The sequence below is a fragment of the Oreochromis aureus genome, linkage group 7, assembly GCF_013358895.1.
Source record: "Oreochromis aureus strain Israel breed Guangdong linkage group 7, ZZ_aureus, whole genome shotgun sequence".
NCBI classification, from domain to species: domain Eukaryota; kingdom Metazoa; phylum Chordata; class Actinopteri; order Cichliformes; family Cichlidae; genus Oreochromis; species Oreochromis aureus.
Window position 1 is genome coordinate 39,354,691 of NC_052948.1, and position 6,953 is coordinate 39,361,643.

At 45.9% G+C, this 6,953-nt stretch overlaps 1 protein-coding gene across 1 annotated transcript; it reads left to right on the forward strand.

Annotated features, from left to right (window-relative positions):
- Positions 1-2,647: 2,647 nt before the first annotated feature.
- nefma (neurofilament, medium polypeptide a) lies at positions 2,648-6,680 on the forward strand. Its single transcript, XM_031735548.2, has 3 exons — positions 2,648-3,806; positions 4,602-4,726; positions 4,837-6,680. Exons 1-3 carry the CDS (start codon positions 2,748-2,750, stop codon positions 6,410-6,412), a joined length of 2,760 nt encoding a protein of 919 aa, XP_031591408.1. The 5' UTR covers positions 2,648-2,747; the 3' UTR covers positions 6,413-6,680.
- Positions 6,681-6,953: the final 273 nt, after the last annotated feature.

Genomic DNA, 6,953 nt, shown 5'->3' on the forward strand with positions numbered 1-6,953 from the left:
CGTTACCACAATAATAACGTAGTTACTGTAACGCGTTAGTCCCAACACTGCAAATGACCACCTCTAGCTCTACACAAAATGGCCAAAAAAATCAACAGCATGTATGTTTACAGGTGAATGTCTAACATATGTATGCGTTATTCTGTTGTTGCAAAAGTTTGCTGTATGATCCACTCATATCCGCTTAATAAAAGGTCACGCTGACCTTGCAGCTTACTGTGAATATGTAACAGTACACCTCTACACTATGGAACTTAAGGTTGTCCGCACCTTGACCCCATTAAAACAGGGTACGCTTCAATACTGTGGAGGGCTCACTGCAGGTTGCAGACTGGGACAGACTGGGGCTGACTGGGATGGGCTTGTCTCCTTGTTAGAGCCTGTTTCTACTGCAGTGCTATTTGAAAACACTCCAACCCTTCTGCAGTGCGCTGGAGCCCAAAACTGATGTTGAATGACTCCCCTTTTTTTGCCCAACCCACCCACACTCACTCTAAGTTGTACATCACACCACCACCGCCCTCGTAGGGCATCCAAAAGCACCTCAAGGTTCTGAGTCGACAGCCCTACAGGAAATATATCTGTCTGAAATCCTGCAGGGCCTGAAGAGAACGTCATGGGACAGTGATCAAGGGCACAGTAAAGACTGCAAACAGAGAGACTGGGGTGTGGCTCTGGAGTATAATCACTTACAATACACGATGGTGCTTAAAATAGGCAGACATGCACAAACAGGGCAAGAAAGTCATTGTGACTTTCTCTGTATCCCTCTCTGTCTTCCTCTCTCTCTTTTTCTCTCGCCGTCTGCCTTTCTGTCTCTGGAGCAATCTAAAATTGGCCAAGCTTGATGCATTTGTACTGCCTGACTAAACCTTTCAGCAGAAGGAAATGAGGGGGGCACAATAAACTGTAGATCAAGGTGATAATTATTATTATTATTTGAAAAGCTTTGAATTCGAAGTGCAATCTCCAGATGTGCAATAAAAGTTTCTGTCATGGTCCTTATGTCCACACTGGCTTTGCAGGATTTTAAATATGGCTACACTTGCAGAGGAGAGGTTTTAGAATTTTGACAGAATTAAATAAGCAGTGGATGGAAAAAAAAGGCGGATGCAGCTGTTTGTGGTGCATTATCTTCAACAATCATTTTCACATTGACCAAAGTCACCCGATATTTGAGTGAAGCTTCAAGATTGACAGGAGATCAATACCCTGATGGCCCAAGCCACAATGCAGCCAACCTACATACTGAGGCTTCATTTGTTGAGGGTGAAATGTCCTTATCAAATGCTTCGATAACTCACAAATCCCATGCAAAAATCCTACTAACTTGGAAGAAAGTTTACGTGCAGCATGTACAAATATAAACACTGACTGTTAGAGTGTTGTAGCTAAAACACATTTCTGTGTAGGTTGTACAGACTAATTTCTAAACAGTTGTGTAAATTAACAAAGATTATATTTTGTCATGTTGGAGATTAAAAAGAAAACAAAAGTGGGTTAACATTTTAGTTTTCACATTTCACTGAAGTTATCCCAAGTTATTGAATGAATACCTGATGTCTAGACATTCAATTACAAGAACAGACTGTGTCAGGAGTTGGAAAATTCAATGTACTTTAGCTGTGCCTTAACCCAAACATGAAAATTAATCCAGCTTCTCTATGATGATATTTTTCTTTTCACAGAAGTTTGGAAATCAATTAATAGTTAGAAGTGTCGGTAAACAGAAAAAACACTCAACTTTAAAGTCTGAATTATCTGTATGTGTGGCCATAGATGTTTGATAAGGTAAGTTATTTATTTGGGATGGAGTGCCACTATAACTCACTTGGTTGAGCAGGTTGCCCATATACCAAAAGGCTTATAAGGAAGGTACAGGCTTTATTCCACCCTGGGCCATTTCCTGCAAGTCATTCCACCTTGATCTCCTCCTACTTTACTATAAGCTTTTTACTGCTCTGTCCAAGAAAGACTAAAAATCCCACCCCCTCAAAAAATGGCTTATTTTTGATTACCCTGTGCAGGAGTGATCCAAAAAGACAAACTATGGACAATATTAATGCAAACAAAATAAAACTCAATTAAAAACATTGTCAGTTTAAGGAGAAAACAAAATAACAGGGAGAATACAGCATGCAGACACGAACACACCGAACACACACACACAAGCTGTGGATCACTGGGTGGGCACTCCCTTTTATCTTCTTTATACCGTAATATTGACAAGAAGGATCAGGAAGTTTAATTTTCCAACCGAGAATAAATACAACTGATACTGCTGTTGGACTGCATGTTGCTGTCCATGGTGCTGAACTAAGAGGGGGTTACATCTATCTATCTATCTATCTATCTATCTATCTATCTATCTATCTATCTATCTATCTATCTATCTATCTATCTATCTACTTTGTCAGGTTACTTTAAGCCGGACACCCACGTAGCCCGTATAGCCCACGTGGTTCAGGCTGAACGGGACCCCGGACCATTAGCAGACGGCCCGAGGGGGATGCGCCCTCCCCTCCCCCTCTTTCAGTGGATGGAACAAAATTGCCTCATACTTGCTTTGGTAGCTGCAGAGCCTCGGATATATAAGGAGCACGCAGAGGAGGTCTCAGTCGCTGTGAGAGCCACACACCCCTCACCTGCACGCACACATACACCCACATAAACGTTCGCCACACTCCTGCACGTCCTGCACCGTCCTCCTTCATTCTTGCGCACATCCCCTTCTGTGGTCTAACCGGATGAGTTACCCGGTGGACACTGTAGGGAGTCCCTTCAGGAGAACTATGGATACTAGAACGACCAGCTATGGCTACAGCCGCTCCAGCGGCACCCCCTCCAGCGGCTTTCGGTCCCAGTCCTGGTCCCGGGCCAGTCCCGGCTCCACCGTGACTACGTCTTACAAGAGGAACGTGAATATGCCGGTAACCCGGGCATACAGCTCAGCTGTGCTGAGCTCCGCCGACAGCGTTGATTATAGTCAAACCTCTATCCTGAACGGAGACTACAAGCGTTCTAACGAGAAAGAGCAACTTCAAGGGCTCAATGACCGGTTTGCTGTTTACATTGACAAGGTGCACTACCTGGAGCAGCAGAACAAGCAGATCGAGGCGGAGATCCAGGCACTGCGGCAGAAGCAGGTGTCGCGCTCCCAGATGGACGACCTCTATGACCAGGAGCTGCGGGAGCTACGGGAGCTGCTGGAGCAAATCCACCATGACAAGGCACAAATTCAGCTCGACACGGACCACATCGACGAGGACATCCAGCGGGTCAGGGACCGCTTTGAAGAAGAAGCTCGCATCCGAGAGGAGACAGAGGCCATAATCCGTGTCCTGAAGAAGGACATGAGCGACTCGGAGTTGGTGAAGTCTGAGTTGGAGAAGAAAGTTCAGTCGCTGCAGGATGAAATCGCCTTCATCCGCAACAATCACGAGGAAGAAGTCAGCGACCTCATCGCCCAGATTCAGGCGTCTCAGGTGACAGTGGAGAGGAAAGACCTCCAGAAGGCTGACATCACCGAAGCTCTCCGGGAGATTCGAAGCGAGCTGGAGGGCCACTCCAACCAGAACCTGCAGCAGGTGGAAAACTGGTTCATGTGCCGCTACGTCAAGCTGACCGAGGCTGCAGAGCAAAACAAGGACGCCATAAAGTCCGCCCGTGACGAGATAGCCGACTATCGCCGTCAGCTGCAGTCCAAGACGGTGGAGCTGGAGTCCGTCCGCGGTACAAGAGACTCACTGGAGAGACAGCTTAATGACATCGAGGACCGCCACAACAGCGACCTGGCCAGCCTGCAGGTAAGAAGACAGCCCGGTAAGAGCGGTGAAGGTGGGCTGAGAACAGACGCTCCGAAACAGTGCGATTCTGTTTTGAAATGTCATAGATTATTCTTAAAGAATTGTGTAGCCTGTTTTTAAAACTTGATAAAAGAGTTGATGTTCTTAATGGGTCACATTTATGTTTTACTGACGCAGCATTTAATCGTGAGCCTTTAAAATCAAATAAAAAAACATTCACAAATGTAAAATATTAGTTTCTATTATGTTTGACAGCTTCTGTAACATTTGTCCCCCTCTGCCTAACTGTGACTGTTAAGCACAAACACTTTTCTCTTAAGCAGGCTGATTGTATTCACAAGCTGAAGAGATTTCCAAGAGTCACGAAATGGTTAAAGGGAATCGCTGCAGCAGACTCTCTCTCTCTCTCTCTGTCTCTCTTGCTGAGTCAGAGGCAATGGGTCGATGCCTTGATTGGCTCTGTCCTTGCATCACACCACTGAGATTTTAGGGCGAGGGTGGGGGTGTATTGAAAGAGTGTGGAGGCTGCCCTTGAAACAGAGGCATTCAACAGCTCTAGAATACTGTATTGCGTCAGAATGTATTAAAAAGCAACAGCCTTGTTGCGCAGAGTCTGCAGAGTTTACAGAAGGACATGGGCAACACTGCAACAGATAATTCGGAAAAACTATTAAGGCTTCAAAAAATATTGCATAATACATGAAGACTGGTTTTGAGCACTAGACCTCGTATTGCATTTAAATTATTTGACATATTCAACCCTATAACAACCTGATTTTTGTGTATTTCACTCAGGAAACAATTCACCAGCTGGATAATGAGCTCAAGAGCACCAAATGGGAGATGGCTCGTCACCTGCGTGAGTACCAGGACCTGCTCAATGTCAAGATGGCCTTAGACATTGAAATAGCTGCATACAGGTACAGGATACACTCATGCACAATTGAAATTTAATTTTGAAACAACATTTGCAGTCCTTTTCATATAAAAGCATACTTTAAATTTCTGATTTATGCATTTGTTACACTAGGAAACTCCTAGAGGGTGAGGAGACCCACTTCAGCACTTTCCCTTACCGCCAGACTGTCACCACCACTAAAATCTCTAAGCCTAAGTCGGAGCCCACAAAGCTTAAGGTGCAGCACAAGTTTGTGGAGGAGATCATTGAGGAGACAAGGGTTGAGGATGAGAAGGCTGAAATGGATGAGGCCCTGGCAGAGATAGCGCAAGAGCTGTCTGCAGCACAGGAAGGAGAGGAGGGTGAAGAGGAAGAAGGGGAGGAGAAAGCAGAGGGAGAAGAAGCAGAGGGTGAGGTGGAAGAGGGAGAAGGAGAGGAGGGAGGAGAAGAAGAAGAAGTCGTAGCGGTCACTGAAGCCAAAGTTAGCTCAAGTGCGCCCAGCAAGGAGGAAGAGGAGGATGAAAAAGGTGGTGATGAGGGAGAAGAGGGAGAGGGAGAAGGTGGTGAGGAGGATGAGAAGGAAGAAGAAGCAGAGGGAGAAGGTGGTGAGGGTGAGGATGAGGGAGAAAAGGGGGATGATGCAGAGGGAGGTGATGAAGAAGGAGAGGGAGGAGGAGAGGAGGAAGAAGTTGAGGAGACAATGTTGTGCACCAAAGCTCCAGAGTCTAAAGCCTCTCCTGACAAAGAGAAGGCTGGAGACAAAGAGGGCAGTGGAGAAGAGGAGGGAGCAGGTGCTGAAGAAGAGAGTGGAGATCAGGATGAAGATGCAGGTAGTGACAAAGCAGCCAAAAGTGGAGATGAGAAGGAGGAAAAAGAGGATGCAGGCAAAAAGGAAGATGAGAAGAAGGGAAAAGATGAGCCAGACTCAGAACCACCTGTAACCCAGACAGAGGCTCCAAAAACTGAAGCTACAAAGGCCGAGGCCAAGAAAGAAGATGCTCCTAAATCTGAGGAAACAAAACCTGAATCTCCAAAGAAAGAAGAAGCTCCCAAAACAGAGGGATCAAAACCTGACTCTCCAAAGTCAGATTCCCCAAAGCCTGCGTCTCCCAAATCTGAATCCCCTAGGCCTGCCTCCCCCAAGTCTGAATCCCCTAAGCCTGCCTCCCCCAAGTCTGAATCACCAAAACCAGAGTCTCCTAAATCTGAATCTCCCAAGCCTGCTTCTCCTAAAGCAGAGTCTCCAAAAGAAGCATCCCCAAAATCTAGCTCCCCAAAAGCTGAATCCCCAAAGACCGAGACCGCAAAGCCTGAGGCTCCTAAAAGCACTGAAGACAAGACTGAGAAAAAGAGCGAGTCAACAGAAGAGAAGAAAGTTGAAAAGAAAGATGTTGCCATGAACGGTGACATAGACAAGAGTAGCCCTGAGGAGAAAGAGAAGAAGGATGAAGGAAAAGAAGCTGATGTGATCGCCAACGGCGTAGACGAGAGTCCTGTCAAGGAAGACGGCAGCCAGAAGGTTGTGATCACCAAGACCGTGGAGACAATCACCACCGGAGAGGATGGGTCAAAGCATGTCATCAAGTCCGTCACTGTGACCGAAACGGTGAAGGAGGCGGAAGAGATGGTGCAGGAGAAACTGGTCTCTACTAAGAAGACCGAGAAACACTCCACTCAGTCTATCAAGCAGGTGACGGAGAGTGAGTGAGCAGAGAAGGAAGGGGAGAGAACAACACAAGCAATCAATCCAGAACTAACATAACAAAGAAAATCATACAGCTAGAGCGATGTAATAAAGATAACCACTCTCAAACATACAAAACAAGTCAGAGCGAGAAGCCAAAAGTTAAACACTACAAATTTCAAAAATGCATGTTGAGTGAAAGCTTCAAACAGGCTTCACAGCAGACGCGGACAGAAGCAAGTGACTGAGATATTTTATTCTTCCTTATGTTTTTTTTCCTTTCTGCAGTTAATGGGTGAGCTCATGAATGGGTGGGTGCTTGGGTGGGTGGGGTGTCTCTGCATGTTAGCTCAGGGGAGCGGAATACTTTCCTCTCTGTATGGTAGAAATACACCTTAAAAAGAGTAAATACTAGAAAGCAATCAATAAACAATATTACTGCGGAGAGGGTTTTTGAATTGAAGCAAAAGTGGGGGACTGGCAGGTTGGAGGGTCCTCGATGCAGACATATGTATTCTACTGACGAAGCCTTACTTGACACGTGAAGATACCAACTGAGCCAAAA